This window comes from Megascapheus bottae, chromosome 15 (genome assembly GCF_031878675.1).
Source record: "Megascapheus bottae isolate mThoBot1 chromosome 15, mThoBot2.hap1, whole genome shotgun sequence".
NCBI lineage: Eukaryota > Metazoa > Chordata > Mammalia > Rodentia > Geomyidae > Megascapheus > Megascapheus bottae.
The window spans coordinates 51,740,862-51,758,531 of record NC_143523.1 but is presented as its reverse complement, the minus strand read 5'-3'; the positions used below and the strand labels follow the sequence as shown (position 1 = coordinate 51,758,531).

The window sequence follows — 17,670 nt, the reverse complement described above, 5'->3', positions numbered from 1 at the left end:
AATTGGCAGGCATAAAAGTAAATCTTCAGGTCAGGTAAAACACAATCTCACCTAGTTATGTTTTCCTGATATGCTAACAAAGTACCAGTGCCAGTCTTGTGGCTTGCACATTAGGACTCACTATTTTGTCTGTTAAACATCAAGACCACACACACAGGCATGGTGCATTCCCAGGACTTGAACACCTGCCCCACAGTGGCTTACCGACAGTGCTTATGGGATCCTGTCAGAGTCTCGATTACAAAGCACTCGCCATCATTGAGGCAGTATGCCAGGTCCTTATCTCGGCAGGGTTTGAAGTGCTCTGATCGCTCCGTGGAATACGTTGTGGTATCTGTCAAGGAGAAAAAAAAAGAAGAGAAACACATTCAGCAGGCATTCCAGCACTCCTGTCTCCCAATAGACTGTCGGGGGGACTCCAGTGAGACAGTAGGGACACACCATGTCACTGATGGGCACAGCTGACAATGCCCATGGCATTTAATTGCCTCTTGTCAATCAAACCTGCAAAGGCACAGGCAATGCATCCTGGTATTCAACAAATACCATGTGTAAAATATTCCCAAGGAAAGAAATTGCATCTGCATTCAAGCTACATAGACTTCTCTGGTCACTATCCTTGAACTAATAGCATATAACAATTACTGGTATCGTATACACACTGTCAGAGATGGTAAATATCTTACACATGAATTATGGCAGGACGTGACTAGGTTGTGCAAATATCAACAACACGTTATGGGAGGAAGAAAGTGGCTAATAATTTGGAAGTTGCCCTAGAACCAGGTCACTGAGAAAGGACCCTTCCTCCCCACTGCACACACACAACCAATTGGAATTGATGTAGAGTTGAATTCACATTAATAGTAAAAGTTCGTGATCCAAGCCAGACATCTAAAATGCTCTATCATTCATTTCAGGGTTTTATTTGTTTGTTTTTGTTTGTTTGTCTGTCCTAGTACTTGAATTCAGGGCCTGGGCACAGTCCCTGAGCTTTATTACTTGAGGCTAATATTCTACCACTTGAGCCTTAATAGGTCCACTTCTGGATTTTTTGCTGGTTTACTGGAGTTAAGAGTTTTATAGTTGTTTTTGCCTGGGTAAACTTTGAACCATAATCCTGAGATCTCAGCCTCCTGAGTAGTTAAGATTTCAGACATGAACCACCAGCTCGCCTGACTTAATTTCAGTTTCAACTAACATGTTGTGTATATCCAAGCACCAATCTTTTCCCTTTATTGTTTCCAACTGTCATTAAACAGCTGATCAATTTTTAGTGTGACTGTTCTGTGAAGCCCCATGTCAGATTTGGATTTTTTTTTCTAATTACAGCTATAATTGGTTAATAACCAAGTCAAGTATTTGTTCCCTTTCTCCTTTTATTATGTAATTAAGATGCAAATGTTCCAGATTCTGAAACACATATTCACATGTGAAGAATGTTTCTGGTAAATATTTAACAGGGCCAAATTATTATCAATTTTTAGTATTCTTGTTAACTATGTATTTTTACATCATAATCACTTACATTTTTAATTAAGCCAGCCATCTCTATCTGCTTCCCAAATATGAAACTAACCATAAAAACTAGCTATCTGAAAGACACAGATTCTTACCACATGTACATAATTATCTAGTTTAACTACAATGTGAATAGCAATTCTACAATAATAGTCAAGAGAAAATATATTGAAAACGTCAAGGATGAATCAGTTGTTCCATGGTTATGCACTTTTTTTCATGGATCCAGATTCGTTATGATATTTTAAAGAATGTAATTTTTATTTAATTTTTGTTTGTCTGTTTTTATGTTTTATCTTGTGCCCATTCTGGTTCTTCAACTCAGGGCCTGGGTGCAATCCCTGAGATTTTTGGCTCGAGGCTCTTGTTCTGTAGCTCTTCTTCCACCTGTTTGGCTGCTAATTGGAGTCGCCTAGACTTTCCTGCCTGGGCTGGCTTCAAACCTTGATCCTCCTATCTCAACCTCTGTAGTGCTTCTTATAGGATATATGATGCACTGAACACTGAAGTAGTCCCCATTCAAGTTTACCTGTCCTTTATTCTGTGACATCTTTGAGGACAAGCCTTGAGGCTTAGTCAGAATGGGTCCTCCAGAAAAATACTGTTGATAAATCTGACCTCTCTATCATTACCCACTATTTAAATAACACAGCAGGACAACAGGCTCATTATATATGACATTTCCATCTCACCAATAGTCAATATTTCTCCTATAATGAAAAAATAACATTTCCCATTGATGTTATGATTCTATTATGTTTTAGTATTGATGGAAATGTAAAAAACAAGCCAGGGCTGGCCGCTCACACCTGTAATGGTAATGACCCTGGAGGCTGAGACCTGAGCCTCGAAACCAACTGTGACTTGAAACCAACCAGGGCCAGAAGGCCCATGAGAGTTTTAATCTTCAACCAACCACCACAAATGTATACATGGAGCTGTGGTTCAAGTAGCAGAGCACCCACCTTGAGAACAAAAGTTAAAGGATTGCGCAAGGTCTTATGTTCAAGCCCTAGTACTGGCACAAAGAAAGAAAGAAAGAAAGAAAGAAAGAAAGAAAGAAAGAAAGAAAGAAAGAAAGAAAGAAAGAAAGAAAGAAAGAAAGAAAAATGCATCTAGACTCTCATTCTTATATAAGTAACACACTGAGAACATTGATAAATAATTGCATTGGTATCCTCTTTCTTGTCACAATGGAAATTAATATTTTTCATTTCAATGAATCAGCCTGTTCATATGCCAGAAAAACGAAAGTCTCGGGCAAGACAACACGTTTCTCCTTTCTTCAGGAGATTTCTGCATGGCTGATTTGTTATTCAAGGCCACATGTGATAAACTATAGAACTATAGGAAATATTTAACATTCAAGGGCCCCGAGCAAAATAAATAAATAAATAAATAAATCCCTCCACTGACAGGCAAAGTATATTAATTTAATGACCAGTTATTTAACTTTTCCTTCAATTTCTTATTGCCCATGTATTAGAGCAACTTTTCATAAAACAACATAAAATGTAAGTAAGATCTAGATTTTCATAATCAGTGGTTTTAACAAGCAACAGACTCCATGTGCAATACAATGGCAGAGAAATTACAATTAGATAATTTCTGACCATTGCTCTCTCCTACGGCCCCTTTTCACCACCATCCTTCCAACATGATGTCACCTCAAAGCACAATCCACAGATTCAGAAAGCTGAGAACATAGTTCTGAAGAAAGTTCTAGGTAGGAAAGTGAAGATATCAGCCCTAATATAATCTGAAGTTTCTATCTCCACTGCTGAGAGAGTCCCAAAGTCAATTCAAAATAAGCACATCTAACTCTCAAAATGTCTACAGTGGTTTCAAAGACAATCTCATTATTACTATTGTACATGACTTAGTAATCAGTGACAGACAGTTGGGTTCAACCATCCTGTAAGTAAGCAAAGGACAATGATCAGTTAATTGTGAAATCTAAGCATATCCCTAAATATTTGGCTGTATGGTATCCAGCTTGTACAAATCACTAAGATCATGAAAGGTTTGGAACAAAGTAAGATTGATTCATGGTGAAATGAAAGTTTTTGAGAATCATCACAATAAAGATATAAAAAGAAAGACAGAAATGTATCTCTAGGCTCTGGTACTCAAGACCAATTACCCAAGACTCTAGTGTTACAAATAATATATTACATATTAGTTAGTGTTAAGAAGGTTCTCTGTGATTTACATCAATAACCAAAGAATGGTACAGCTTCAATATTTGTACATCTGCTTATATGTGTACATACACACTTCTCTCTTTCTATATACATGCCTTTAACTTTTAGCACAAAATGTACTTAAATATCTTTAAAAGGATATGAAACACACTAAAATTCATATAGAAAATAGAATTCTTTGCATTCTTTTTATGCTCTTAAGTAACACAGCATTTTTTTTATATTCCAAGCTGAGTATTTGGTTCTGAAAGGAATCATGAGACATTTGTAAAAATGTGATCATAGATAAGAGACTAGATCCAAACTATTAAACTTATGGCCCTAAACAACTTAGGGTTATCTTAGCTATTATCAATTATATCTCCGGAGGTTATCAATTATACATCTCTCAGTTATAAATACATCGAACACTTGTGTAAAATAATTGTTTAAAAATGTACCGTTTTGCCAACTTCTCTTTTTGGAAGTGTAAAACAATACATATTTCTATGCTATTGGTCATATTCAAAAAGTTACATGGCTAGTAATCTAAGAAAGTTAGTGAGTATTCCTAAGAATTCCCACTTGTGTATTCTAAGACTCTTCCTCAGGGTCCTTTACTACAGAGGCTCATTATTAGAGATTCCCTTCTCCGGAATCTGCTCTTGGAATCTGCTCTTGAAGGTCCTATAAGAATGGTTCATGAGCTGCTGTAAGTGAATGGAATTTACTTTACTAGTTAAATTTAATTTAAGTGATTTGACTCCTGAAGAAACTGAAGATGGAAAAAGAGCTTGACACTGGTTCCTCCCCATGTGTATCTGTTTTTGCTCTTGGCCATTTATCTTGCAGGCAGGTTAAAATCTACCCAGGAGAGGACTGATACATATATGCAATATGTTTATAAACATAGTTGGCCAAAATAGCTCCTGAGGAAGGGAACTACAGCCCACAATACCTAGAGGCAGCAAGGATTTCCATTACCTAATAGGATTGCTACCCTCAAAGGATGGAAGAGACAACAACCTCTCCTGCCCAAATAGGGCTAGGATAATAATCAATCATATCACACCTGTGTCTGGGACAGTTGAGCTAGCTTACCTTTAACTCCATCCCCTAAACTTTCTCTACTCATACCTAAAGCTTATGTCTGTACCCCAAGGACCAGATTTAGTGCTTGCTCTACTTCTTCCCATGCTCTGTCCCATTCTATGAAAGAAAGTTTTCTCCTCTATTTATCATGCTAATACTCCAGTTTCTTTATGGACGGCTTGATATAACAGAATACCCACTAGATGTTTTGTAAATGAATCTCTTTGTAAATGAATGTTTTCCTAAATGTTTATGTTGAAGAGTACGTATATGTGTGTTCTCATGTTATTGTGAAATATAAACTCTTTAAAGAAGTTTGGAAAATTAATAAGTATTTAGAAGTTAGAACAAGACAAATACTGTAAAATAGTTTATCTAAAATATAGAAAATGTTATTTTAAAAAAAGTGGAAAAATCAACTCCGCAGCTCAAATGCAAGGTAGAAGGAAATGACACAAAATTAGGAAGTCCACTTAAAAGAGAGGGACATGAGATAGCAGTGGATGCCTCACAGCTATAATCCTAATTATTTGGAAGGCTAAGATCTGAGGATTGCGTTGCAAAGCCAATGAGTACAAAGAAGTCCCTGAAATTCTTCTTTTTAGCTAACAAGCAGAAAGACATAAGTAGAGGTGTGACTCAATTGTTAGAGCACCATGTGTGAGTCAAAAGAAACCTAGTGAGGTCTTGAGGGTATGGATTCAAGTGGGGGGGGGGAGGGAAAGAGAGAGAGACAAGAGACAGAGAGAAAGGACAAAGAGAGGTGAAGAATTCAGATGCTGCCAAGGGCATTGATAGTAGGTCAATGGCTCAGCTCAAAAAAGCCAGGCTGCCAGCAGAGGGAAAGTGAAAAGCCCTTACTGGGGCCAGAGGGGATGAGTAATTATCCAGATCACTCATTTGGCAATTGTTAAGTAGAGTTTAATGTCTTTTCTTATTTTTATAGGTTTCTAGTCTCTTTCCTCAGGGAAGTTTGGGAGAGTGCTTTGTTTTTAACTTTTATATGCTTTCCATGTCAACTAACACACATAGTAAGCAATCAGTACAGTAATTAACCACACAGTGGGAAATGGTGATGGTTTCGTCATTGATGGCAAGAAGACAGAAGTCCTTGAAGATCTTTTTGTTTTCTTAATCCAGTGGAAGTTAATTTATTAATGAATAAGATCACGGCTGTCTTTCCCCTTACATACTTAGTAGAATCTGAATATAACTTCCAGATGTTTCTCTATGTCTTCAGTACAATGCTACAAACTGGGAATCCATATTTTGTTGCCAGAGCAAGACTGCTAAATTGGCTGTTACAGATAAAATTTGCAGTAAATAGTCAAAGAAAAAGATGGCATAATTCCAGCATCTCAGAGGATTGCCATTTGAGCTACACCTAGTACATATGTGATCTAATTGACATAAGAAGAATCCTCCATGGAAAGAGAAAGGTCACCTAAAGCAGCAAAGTGATAGAGCACTGAGACGATCATAGATCACATTGTTTTCCACATTGCTAGCTTGCAAAATGTCACCTTCCTTTATCAATTTTCTTCTTCCAAAACTGAGTTCATGACACAACAGTTCTCCAAGTTAAGAATCATCTGGTGATGCCACATAAAAGCTTTTAGGATTTTGCAAGGGAGAAGCCATTGAAAGATGGCTGTCATCTCCCACAGCCTCTTTTGGGGCTGCATTGTAGATGGGCCTTGCTTTGTCTGTTAAAACTCCCTGTCCAGGGCCGGGAGTTTGGCCTAGTGGTTAAAGTGCTTGCCTAGCATGCATGAAGACCTGGGTTCGATTCCTTGGTACCACATACATAGAAAAAAGCCGGAAGTGGTGCTTAGGCTCAAGTGGTAGAGCTCTAGCCTTGAGAAAATCCAAGGACAGTGCTCAGGCCCTGAGCTCAAGCCCAGGACTGGCAAAAAAAAAAAAAAAAAAAAAAAAAAAAAAAAACCTCCCTGTCCATTCTGCCATTATCAGACACCCCCGAAGGAGCACTGCTAGGACACTGCCTTGTAAAATATTGAATGCCATGGAAAATTGAAATAAGAATACAACGATGATTGGGAGGAAAACAAAGATAATTTTCTAGGCAAGACCAGATATGATACAGTCATTCAGTCTGCTGGCATGAGAGAAATAGAAGCACTGGGCAAGGAATTTCAACGTTTATTTGAGTCAAGGGGGCTGCTGTGAATAGTAATGTATACCAGTGGGATCAATTATTATAGAAATATATAGACATGTACCTTGTTATATTTGCATGACATACCGGCAACTTCTCAGTTAGAAATATTGCCTTGTTTGTTTGTTTGTTGTACTGGAAATTAAACTCAGTAAAATATTGTTACATATCCCCAGCTCAGAAGGAATAAAGACAGCAGCTAAGAACTGCCACTTTGAGGGTTTTAATTCTCATTTTCTGCTTTGGGAACAGGAAATCTATTACTCCTATTTTAACTGGTTATAATAAAATAACTTCTTGCTAAAATTTGAAATAAAAGGAGGTGGTACTGTTGTTCAAGGTGTAGAGCAGTAGCCTTGAGCTGAAGAGCTCAGGGTCAATGCCCAGGCCCACCCAGGTCCAGAGTTCAAATCCCATGACCGACAAAAGAAATTTGAAATAAAAGTAAAAAAAACTATCTTATGAACTTTACCCTTCTTGAGGAAATACAGGATTGTGGTCTGAGGCCAGTACCAGACTGAACTTTGAGACCCTATTTGGAAAAATATCTACAGCAAAAGAGGAGATGGTGGCTCAAATGGTAGAGTCTTTGCTACAAATCCAAACCCCTAAACCACCACATAAATAATTAAATGAGTCATAGGTATAAAACAAAATAAAACTCACCGTTGTTCTAGTAGTTGGGTGTGATGAAGAATTACTGTAATCTCAGCATTTGGAAATCTGAGCTAAGATTTCCGGAGTAGCTTAGGCTACCTGATGAGATCCACCTCAGAAAAACAAGCAAACAAAAAACTAGGGGCCAGGAGTTTGGCCTAGTGGTAGAGTGATTGCCTAGCATGCACAAAGAGCCGGGTTCAATTCCTCGGTACCACATATATAGAAAAAAGCCGGAAGTGGTGCTGAGGCTCAAGTGGAAGAACTCTAGCCTTGAGAAAGCTCAAGGACAGTGCTCAAGCCCAGGACTGCAAAAAAAAAAAAAAAACCCCAAAACAAAAACAACCAAACCAAGTAAGCAAACAAAAAAGAAAATGACAACCAAAGTCACCTTGGTTATCTTCAAAAAATAAGACCATACAGGACAGTTTTATCCAGCAGACTTTACCAGAACAAAAGCTTTATCCACAGATTTTATCTAGAAAGGAAATGTATTTTCTCCTGCCTAGGCACAAACAGGTATGTACACAAACAACTTCCATCACCGCAGTAATAACAGAAGCTTGTGCTAAATTCTGTATTCATAAATACATAAACATCTTAGCTCCCCGAATGACTTTACAAATGGACCCATTCTGTTACCAGCTGACTCTCAATCTGATGAGGTTCTTACCTTGTTAAGAATTCTCTAGAGCGTCTAACACTCTTAAAAGCCCCCACCTTTCTGTCAAATCTTTGTCATCTATGTCACCATGTATTTTTGTGAATGTTTCATGTTTGTGTGTGTGTGTGTGTGTGTGTGTGTGTGTGTGTGTGTGCACACACAAGTACAGGGGCTTGAAGCCAGGGTCTCATGCTGCCTCTTAAGATTTTTCTTGAGGCTAGCACTTAAGTCAAGGCTCTATTTCTGGTTCATTGTGGGTTATTGGAGATAAGAGGATCACAGATTTTCTTTCCTGGGTTTTCTTCAAACTATAGTCCTCATATATCAGATTTCTGAGAAGCTAGGATTACAGGCCTGAGCTCCAATGCCTGGTGTATCTTCTTGATCTTCCTCTTCTTCTTTGACTTCTTCTAAGTCTGTATTTAAATGCTGTATTATCAAATGACTTCAAATAACTTCTAGTGTAGAGTCATCAGTATGTGCTAAGCATTTCCCCTCAGCTCTTGTTAAGGCCTTATTATGACACTGTGAATCTATGATATTCAACATGATGCTTACTTGACAAATAGAGAAACTGAGTCTTGGCCTAAAGTCTCATTGCTTTTATCTGGAAACATCTGCAGTCAAACCATCAAGGGTGACTTACATCTTGCTAGTGCTTCTCACAGGCCACATTTTTATGTCTGTCCTTTCTTCTACTTTGACTTATTTCCTGAGTGATTTCAATGTTTTCCTCAAACTATCAAGATTAGAATCATCAATGAGTATCCTCATATTAGAAATGGGAAAGTATCCAAATCTACTGCACAAGGGACTTCCTGAGAATTAGTCACTTTGGGCAAATCTGTGAGTTATTGCTAAGGATAGCAATAGCTCGAAGCCAGCCTTTAGAAAGCCCTGCTTGTTTCTGATGCTCTGATGGCCATCCAGACACCTCTAAATTAACTTGTAGAAAACAAGTTAAAATCTCTGCACATCTCAGGAATCCCAGTCTCCATTAATGTGTACCACCCAATTCTACTGTACAGATGGAAAGTCCAGCGGCAGTCATGCTTTGTTTCTTGGGTGTCATTGTGAAATCATCAGATGCTATTTAATCCATTCTTCAATACCTTTTGAATATATTCCTTCTTTTCATCTCACCCTCACCATCATGTTATGTCCTTTCTGTTCTTCTATCTTATAAAAAGGTCACTTCCAGTTTACACTATATAGGGCACAGTTGATCAAATGGTCCATGTCTCCAAAGGCCTTAGCACATGCCAAGGAGCAAAAAATATGCAGCGATAAATAATTTCCATTGGATATGTTTGTTATTTATAGTTCTCTGGTTTGATTGCCAAGTAGAGTATTCTTTCTTTGATGCTATTTGCTTACTGTAAGGAAAGGCTGTATCCATTCATTCATTTTCCTATTTTTTTGGCAGGGGAGGGGGACTTTCATTTGTGTCAAGAAAAGGATATTTGACAGATAGTCATGGTCTTGAGTCACAGATAATTCACGGGTCTGAGGAGCTCACCCTTAGAGCAATTTAGAAAAGTGTAACAGAATGGATATTTTCATATTCACTATGAGAAAATAAGTCTTATTTTTATGTTTGTCCCTTTGATCATTAGCACAGTTTATGGGAGTGTATATTTGTGTGTGTGTGTGTGTGTGTGTGTGTGTGTGTGTGTAGTGCCTTTGTTCTAGCACTTCACTTTTTACCCAATAGTAATTACATTACTATGTATTGAATAGATATGCTAATACCAAACTTGAGTATAGACTCATATATATGGCAGCTGAGACTTTTAACATACCTATAACCTTCCCTGTGATTAAAAAATAACAACCTTGTTAGGAAATATGATATTGAATTGATTACTTTGTGCATACATTGAATATACTTCCCATCATAAAACCCAGGCCAGATGCAGGCAAACACATATGGCCCTGTGCAAAAATATCACAAGCATAAAGGGCGATGGAGATGGCTCAAGTTTGAGAGAACCTGTCTAGCAAGTGTGAGTTTAAATCCCACTAATGCCAGAATAAACAGAAGATATAGGAGGACTATAGGACAGTTTTCCATTGACACAGAAGCAATAATCACTTGCACTGGATACTGGACAGAAGTGAGTGAAGATACTTGAACATTCGTATCATTGCAGGCTAGTTTGCCTCTGGATGGAAAATAGTCACAGACGGTCGGTTGTATGCCATGTGTGTGAGTGAGCATTTAGATCTGATGGTTAGCAACCATTAGTCACTCTTTCTGACATTTCCTTATCTATACACGATGAATAGTACTTACAAAATAATAAACTTCATTCTTTTCAGCCAAGGGAATAATGTGGCTCCTTGTTGGTGCCTGACCCAACTTAAACACCAAAGAATAGAGCACTGATCCTGTACTGGTAGAGTCATTTCATCTCTTCCAGTGTACAGGGATCTCAGCTTACAGACTTTAGGTCTATACCTGCCTTTCAATCAGGTACATGAGGAGCAGTTAATGAGATGTTATAGACTATAATCTGAATTATACAACTTTCCTTTTGATATCAAGTTCTCTAGGCTCTCTTCTAATTGGGACTTCATTTCTAATGTAAAAACCTCAATCCTAATAGGATGGCTACTTTGGTTGGAAATAGCATTTTATTCTCTGTGACATCTTCATTTTCCAGGTTAACCTTTACATGACAAATAGGTGGTGAAAGCCCTCAGTCATGAAGCAGCAACATCCCTGCCACTGGATTCTACAGTCAAGAGCAAATACACTCACCTCAAATAACCTACATGCGTTCTCTGCATCCTGCACCGAAAATTCCATTCCATCTTTAGCATACACAATAGAGAAACACTTCCTGGCTCATTCCCCAATCCTCCAGAGAAGCTGAACAGCAAAGATTCATGGGAACTACACTTCCTGGTCTCCCAGTGACATTTCTTGGGTTCCCAACACTGGAACACATTAAGCTTCTTCAACAGTCTCTGAAGTTCAATGTGCTATGTTTTTGTTCCCTCACGTACCTAGCCCTATACTTTCTTTCTGACTCATCCCTCAAAATAGTTTAAGATCTATGTGAAGTGGTTAAACAAGGTTATATTGCCACCAACACTGTACTAATGTTCACTTTTTGCCATGTTCCGCCAGCATCTGTTATTTCTTTTCTTGATAATAAACATTCTAACTGGTGTGAGGAGGAATTTCAATGTTGTTTTGATTTGCATTCTTTTAACGCCAGAGATGTCACACAACTCTTCATGTGTTCTAAAAGCCATTCTTATTTCTTCTTCATAGAAGTCTCTCTTTGAGTTTTTGGCCCACTTATTAGTGGGATTGTTGTTTCTTTGAGGAATTTATTTTGAGGGGAGATGTATTTTTTTTTGAGTTCTAAATATCTTTTAGATATGAGGTCTTTGATATATAGCTAGTGAAGATCTTCTCCCAATTCTTAGAATGAAACAAAAGTTTAGCCAATTCAGCAGTGATACTCACAAGACATTATGTTCAAAATGAATTTTACAACTTGGAGGTCAGGAGGGTCATTAGTGGAAAAATTGAGAGATAAATAAGAAAGGGAGTGGCACTGTTCATAAAGAAACTCAGTAACTGGCTTATGTAATTGTAACCCTCCTGTATATCATCTTTACAATAACATTTTTAAAAATCTATACAGGCTGAAAGCCTCTACTGAGGTTTCTTTTGATTCCTCAGGTTAGAAGTAATTGTAAGAATTTGCAACTATGATAACTCTAATGCTGTGATAATCATCCTGTATTTCAATTTCAAGCTTCCGGTTTTACTCTTCACCCTCTTTCCAAAAAGGACCTTAAGGGTTTGGTTAAGTCACCTCTCTATACACATATTTTATCCCAGGGCCTGAAACATTAGTGAACTTGTAATGCATGTTTTCTGAGTAAGTATCATAATGCATATAACAATGATGATTACACTAACATCGTAAGCTATGTCTACCTTCAGCATGATAAGGTAAACATAGTCTTATAGGTCTATTTAAGCAATATGCTTCTGGAGATAAATATCTTTGCCTTTGCCTATGGGAATGTACCCAAGTCTGATTAACTCTTGAGATTATTATTGTTGTTTGTGAGGTGATAGATTCATTCATTTAAAAACAAGCAGATTCGGTCCATGAGTTTGGCCTAGTGGTTGAGTGATTGCCTAGCATGCACGAAGACCCAGGTTTGATTCCTCAGTATCACACACATAGAAAAAAGCTGGAAATGGTACTATGGCTCAAGTGGTAGAGCTCTAGCCTTGAGGAAGCTCAAGGACAGTACTCCAGCCCTGAGTTCAAGCCCCAGAACTGGCAAAAAAAAAAGATTCTTTTTTTTCAGAAAGGTTCTCTTGCAAGAACTTTCCCCTATATTTTCTATAAAGTAGATATATGATGGCTTGCAAAATACTTCATAAATGGTGTAGACACAACAGAACTAATCAGGATATATCTGCACAACTATAAAATGCAGGAGGTTGATGTACCTATATACAAAAACAAACACAAGAGAAACTTTGAATGATATAACTCAGTTGAGCAAATAACCTATAGTTTCATAAAATGAGTACCAGGAAGCTATAACATTTTTTTTTTGGTCAGAGGACAGCAAGCTCAATGGGGAGTGGAGGCAGATGAATGCCTAGAGGGAGGATGAGAAAATATTGTCAAAATATTTAATGTATATATCTGAACATGGGACCAGGTAACTTAAGGAGAGATATGAAGTAGGGAGAGAAGAAAGATAATGAAAAATGGTCACACTGATGAAGATGCATTATATTTACAAACTGACACCTACCTTAAAGTAAAACATCTTTGCACAACTACTGGATAAGACTATATACAATAAAGTAGGCCTGGTATTAACCATTTTTTTGATTAACACTAATATCTGAGAACTCAGGCTGAGGGCATCCCTGGTGGCATATGGAAGGACATAACTCAAGGAGCTTTGAGTCATTTGAATACCAGAAAAATATCAATATATCTTTGTGTGTGTGTGTGTGTGTGTGTGTGTGTGTGTGTGTGTGCGTGTGTGTTTCCTGGAACCTGAACTTAGACCCCGGGAGTAGTGCCTGAGGGCTTTACCATGTGAGCTGCAGCTCCACTTTGCTCTTTGATAATTAATTGGAGATAAAAGAGTCTCATGAACTTTTCCTTCCTGGGCTGGCTTAGAGCCACGATCCTCAGATCCCAGCATCGTGAGTAGCTAAGATTCCAGGCATGGGCCATTAGCACCTGAATTTCATATCTGTATCTTAACAATTGATACAAAGAGGAAATCACACTGCCATTGGGTTTTCTCCTGGTCTAAATCTACCCTTAGCACCTTTCATTTTAACAGTCACAACCCTAGGATAACAGAGACTCTTGAAGTTAACATTGGAATACATCCATTAATCAGACATAAATATATCTTCATTTTCAAGAAAGGAATTGAAGCCTGGAAAGATTTCACACTATTCTTAGCATTCCATAGCACATCAAAAAGACAGCCCCAACACAAACACTCCATGAACCCAGTGTTGAACTGCTTTAAAGTGATGCTTTTGAGCATCTCTTTGCCAAACACTCTCCTTGTCTCTCCACTGTAAGTACACCTGAAAGCAACTAGGATCCACTGTTTCTCTGCAATCCATTCATCTGTATCATCTTCAACTAGAACGGGCTTTTCAAGCACATGAGAGGAGGGAGCACACCTTGTGATAGGGGGAGGAGGAGGTAGGTAGGTATAAAAATAAAACCTGACTGGGAATTTCTATTAACTTCTCTTTCAACTCTCCTTTTCATTCCATTACAGCTTTGAAAGAATGTCTAAACATTGACACGGTTTTCCAAAATCCTTCATAAAAATGAACATAACTCACTTTATTTAAAATCTGAATTTGTTCACCCTTTAATATTTTTAGCCTGTATTGGAATCCTTCAGGTTAATGTTCAGAAATGTAAGTTCTCTTTCAGTGACAGCCACTGGAATTATGTGGAACTGGACTCTCTCTGTTCAAGCAATCTGTCATGGTAACAGTCAAAAAAAGGTCTTACAATTTGATCTCCTATTCAAAGTATGAAAAAGAGGGAATCACCAGAAGTTTCTCTTAGAAACTGTGAGAGACTCTAGGAAATAACTCTGAACAACTAATAGGTACATGTTCAAATACAAAACCATCTTCAAGTCACCTTAAATTCCCAAGTTCCCAAGACAGTTGGCATATTGGTAGGTGCATGATAGAGATAAATGCCAAGGCAGACGTCATGGCAGATGAGGAATTCACACAGGAGGAGAGGAGATGCAAAAGTGTAACCAAAGTATTAGGACAAAGAAGACATGAAGAGACACAAGAAATACACTAAAACACAAGGGCTCTTCAAAGTTAAAGATCCTTGAAGTTCAACTAACATATCTATAGAGATGATTGGAAGGGAAATGAGGAGGGAAGAAAACAAAGAAGAGAAGTGAGGAAAGGCTAGGAGGGAAAGAAATGGAGGGGAAGGATTAGAAAGGAAGGAGCAGAAAAGAGAAAAATCACTATATATATGTATATATAGTGATTTATATATATTATATATATTATGTATATAATCAATAATGTAGTGTTAACCCCTAAAATATCACACTGATTTAAAACAGACAGCCTAGAATTCATTCAGTCGCCAAGTCATTTATCATTTTGACAACATGCAGATCTCCAGGAGACAAAACCAGGTCATAGAACAATTACATTGCACTCGAAATCTCTTTGCATAAAATCTCTGCTACATCATTCATTCTACTTCTTTAAAACACTCTCAGTCCTGCACACCTCAGAGCAGAGTGGATCTCACCCAAAGCCAAAGAGGAAAAGGCCTGTGTCTTGATATTACAAGAACCCCTGGAATATGGCCTTCTAGTGTCTGGAATTTAGTGTGCCCAGGTGTAAATTTGTAATAAAATGCTTTGCATTATACATTGGTACTTAGTAGTTTAAATCCACTCTGCTGGTGATAGGCACATGGGATATAAACAAGTGGAATAGATGTAAATGTGTAATCTAAAGGGCTCATGAAGCAAATGAGAAAAGGAGCAGGTATTGCACAATGATTGGCACCAAATGCTTCGTTCCTTTCACTAAAATCAGCATATGTATATTAACCAGGATCTATATATAATCCTGCAATGGTTCTGATTGACTTCTTCATCTATTTAAACAGTGGCTCATGCCTGTAATCCTAGCTACTCTGGAAGTTGAGATCTGAGAATCACAGTTCAAAGAGAGCCTGACTAGGAAAGTCTGTAAGACCCTTATTTCCAATTAACACATGCACACACACACACACACACATACACACACACACACACACACACACAAAGCTGGATGTAGCACTGTGGCTCAAGTTGGTAGAGTACTAGCTTTGAGTAAAAGAAGCTCTTGGACTATGCCCAGGCCCTGAGTTCAAGCCCTAGGATTCACACACACACACACACACACACACACACACACACACACACACACACACACACACAGCTATCACTATCACAGAGGATCCACTATCAGGCTCACATGTGCTCTTCTGGTTGCTACTGTAGAAGTAAGAAAACCAGTTCAGACATGAAAAAGCATGAGGCTGTTCTCAAAGAACCTTCAGGCTTATGTGACTTTGGTGTGCCTGGCCAAGGAAGAGAGAGGATTGGACAATCTTTTGCTACACCCAATGCCTGCAGACTTCTAAGTACTTATGTGGAGATGCTAGCTTTGGCTATGGCATTTTAAAATATAAACAAGTGCTTCAGAAGGCAGGCTCTGCTCTTCCATGTACAGAGCAGATCCATGGACACACAGGCCTTCTACAGCTGTCACAATCACCATACTTACCATGGGCTGCAGTACCTAACTCCATCACATAGGTTTCAGGGAGAGATGTGAGCCTTCCCTGCAATACCCTCACAAGCTTTCTATGTTCTTATCTTTTTGTATTTTTTAACTTTGGGGGGCATGGTAGAGAAGAGACAGATTCATCTATGATTTCATTGAGTCCTAGTTTTCTTACTAATCTCTGAAGGGGCAAACAAATGGTAGAAATAATCAGCATCAAAGAATATGGTTTTGCATTAAAGGGCTCCGGTCAAAGATCTCTGAATCTTCTTGTCTTAGCAGTATCTACCTGTTTTCTCTCTCTCTCTCTCTCTCTCTCTCTCTCTCTCTCTCTCTCTCTCTCTCTCTCTCTCTCTCTCTCTCTCTCTCACTTTCTTGCATTCTTTCTTTTTTCTTTCTCCTTCCTTCCTTCCTCCTTCCCTCCCCTCCTTCTTTCTTTCTTTCTTTCTTTCTTTCTTTCTTTCTTTCTTTCTTTTTTTCTCTTTTTTTTTCTTTTCTCCTTTTCGTTTTCCCAGTCCTCGGGACTGGGAGCTATCCCTGCGTGTATTTTTTTTTAATTTGCTTGATGCTAGCATTCTACCACTTGAGCTATGGTTCCATTTCTAGCTTTTTGGGGTGATTAATCAGAGATGAGAGTCTCATGGACTTTCCTACCTGGGCTGGCTTCAAATCGCAGTCCTAAGATCTCAGCCTCCTGAATAGCTGTAATTACAGACATGAGCCACCAGTGCCCTGCTTAAACAAGTTCTTAATTTCTCACTATCATATGGATAAAATGAGATCAAACAATTGTATGCTCATTTCCAAAAGTTGATCAGATGAAATAGATTACAGATAGCCAGTAAATACTAATCTTATCCTATTTCTTCTTTCTGTTTGAATGCATTTCTACAAAGAAAATATACCCATGTCCAATGAATGTATGTAAAAGTGTGCAAAATCATTGGTGTTTATATAAAATTGAGCCCAAATCACTGTGAGAAGCACCATAGAGCAACTCGACTGATGGTGAGTATGGGATATGGAGAAACTACTAATTTTCTACTAGTAGAAAACTTAAAAGGCACGGTCATGTTAGACACAAGTTTGACAAGTCCTCAAAATGTTCACCAGTTACTACCTGACATAGTCAAGAGAATACAAAGCAACTTTTCATAGATTTATATGAATGTTCCTTCTCTTTTGTCTTTCTTTCCTTCTTTTCTTTTCTTTCTCTTTCTTTCTTTCTTTCTTTCTTTCTTTCTTTCTTTCTTTCTTTCTTTCTTTCTTTCTTCCTTTCTTTCTTCTTTCTTTCTTCTTGCAGTTCCTAGGCTTGAACTCAAATTCTGGGTACTGACCTTAAGCTTCTTTATTGTTGTTGCAAGTCCTAGGGCCAAAACTTCGGGCCGGGGCACTGTCCTTGTGCTTTCTCAAGGCTGGCACTCTACCACATGAGCCACAACACTACTTCTGGCTCTTTCTGTGTATGTGGTATCCAGGAATCGATCCAGGGTTTCACGCATGCTTGGCAAGCACTGTACTA

General features: G+C 38.2%; 1 protein-coding gene across 7 annotated transcripts in view; it reads right to left on the bottom strand.

Annotated features, from left to right (window-relative positions):
• The window catches only part of Nrg3 (neuregulin 3), a 945,390-nt gene that overhangs the window by 530,489 nt on the left and 397,231 nt on the right, over positions 1-17,670 (bottom strand). For all 7 annotated transcript variants that reach the window (XM_090346689.1, XM_090346692.1, XM_090346690.1 and 4 more), the window contains exon 2: positions 205-334. In XM_090346689.1, the coding sequence (XP_090202815.1) occupies positions 205-334 (130 nt within the window). The remainder of the gene's footprint in view (positions 1-204; positions 335-17,670) is intronic.